The following is a 1714-nucleotide window of genomic DNA, read 5'->3' on the forward strand; positions in this document are numbered from 1 at the left end:
GCTTGTCAGACAGGCCCCCTCCCTCTCGGTTTTCAAGTCCTGTTTAAAAACTCTCTACTATTCAGCAGCTTTCAACACCAGATGATCTGTGTTTGATCCTGTATGCTCCACACTGGTTTGTCATCATTATCTGCATCGTTTTTATGTCTATATTCTGATTTACCTCATTTTGTATTTTGCTGTGTGTGTTACCTGTTGTTCTGTCTGTACAGCACTTTGGTTGGCCTTGTAGCTGTTTTAAGTGCTCTATAAATAAAATGGAATGGTTTGGTGGTCGATGACCAGTTTTGATTCAGTAAGCGGCTGTGTACAAAATCAATGTGGTTATCCTAAATTATCTTCGAGACACCTCCAGCTTATGATTGTTGATTTTGTTCTTTGGAAGTCCTACTGTTGACTTCCAACAGGATGATCAATAACACACACTATAGTAGGAGTACTGATCATCCTTTTGGAAGTCATACTTTGGTACGTGTCATTGTTCATCAGTGTGGAAGTCAAACTTTATGCGTCATTTGCAGTAGTTCAGTTTGAATGTGTGTGTGGAGGTAAACGAGGGCGCAGGTGGTGTAAAGATGGTGTAAAGAGCTTGGAGTGTCTGGATTCTGCTACACGAGTCGGTCTGTTCACCGTTAGATGTAGCTCTCACCCTCATGGTTGGGTCATGGACCTGCTGCCGCCTGAAGCCTCACTTGGGTCCGACTCTGCTCCCCTTCACTTCTCTTCATGCTTTTGCTCTGCTTTGACTCGCAGGTGTAAAAAGTCTCAGCTGGCGTTGTACGCGGACGTCCACCCCCCCACGCTGTACGAGCCCACCCAGCCAGCAGACGCCTGCGTGAACAGCTCGTGTTCAGACGTGAACTCCACGGCACCAACACGACTCCCAGAGATCAGCGCATCAGAGCCAGCGCTCCTCTTCACCACCGCCGCCACATGGACGGCCTCTGTCGCTACAACCCGTTCACCCTCCACCCCTGCGGCTCCAGGGAGACCCACAGCGCCGGCGGGGAGCGACGAGCTCGACAACGTCTTGGCTGCCAAACGCCGAGTTGTGACTGAGCCGTACAGCAACACTACAGGTATTTAACACTGTTCAGTTTGGAACGAAACCTTACCGAGGAGGGACAGTCTCACTCATGGACCCCCCACAGGTGATCAGATGTCATGTGACGTATATAAAGAACTCGATGAATGTAGAAGTAGGATCCTCCCCCATCAGAGGAAATATGGCTTCCACAACACCGAGCCGAGGACGCTGTACCACTGCAACTGCACCGCCGGGTAAATAATTGATGACGAGCGACATCATGTCCTGATCCATCACTTGATTATTGAAGCACATCAATAAATCTGCTGCTGCTGGACCACTAGAGACCCACACCAGTGAGAATAGGGCAGAACCTTTGGTTCTGTGCAAAGCTGCTTAAACACACCTGACTTTATACACACACACACACACACCTGACTTTACACACACACACACACACACACACACACCTGACTTTACACACACACACACCTGACTTTACACACACACACACACACACACACACACCTGACTTTATACGCACACACACCTGACTTTATACACACACACACACACCTGACTTTACACATACACACACACACCTGACCTTATACGCACACACACCTGACTTTATACACACACACACACACCTGACTTTATACACACACACACCTGACTTTATACACA

The 1714-nt window shown here is 48.3% G+C and overlaps 1 protein-coding gene across 1 annotated transcript in view; it reads left to right on the forward strand.

The window, feature by feature from the left end:
• pla2g3 (phospholipase A2 group III) overlaps window positions 1-1714 on the forward strand; it is an 18550-nt gene that overhangs the window by 13500 nt on the left and 3336 nt on the right. The window contains exons 4-5 of the mRNA XM_037692087.1: window positions 754-1079; window positions 1152-1281. Of these exons, the coding sequence (XP_037548015.1) occupies window positions 754-1079; window positions 1152-1281 (456 nt within the window). The remainder of the gene's footprint in view (window positions 1-753; window positions 1080-1151; window positions 1282-1714) is intronic.

This window comes from Nematolebias whitei, chromosome 18 (genome assembly GCF_014905685.2).
Source record: "Nematolebias whitei isolate Nwh7 chromosome 18, NemWhi1, whole genome shotgun sequence".
Classification (NCBI taxonomy): Eukaryota; Metazoa; Chordata; class Actinopteri; order Cyprinodontiformes; family Rivulidae; genus Nematolebias; species Nematolebias whitei.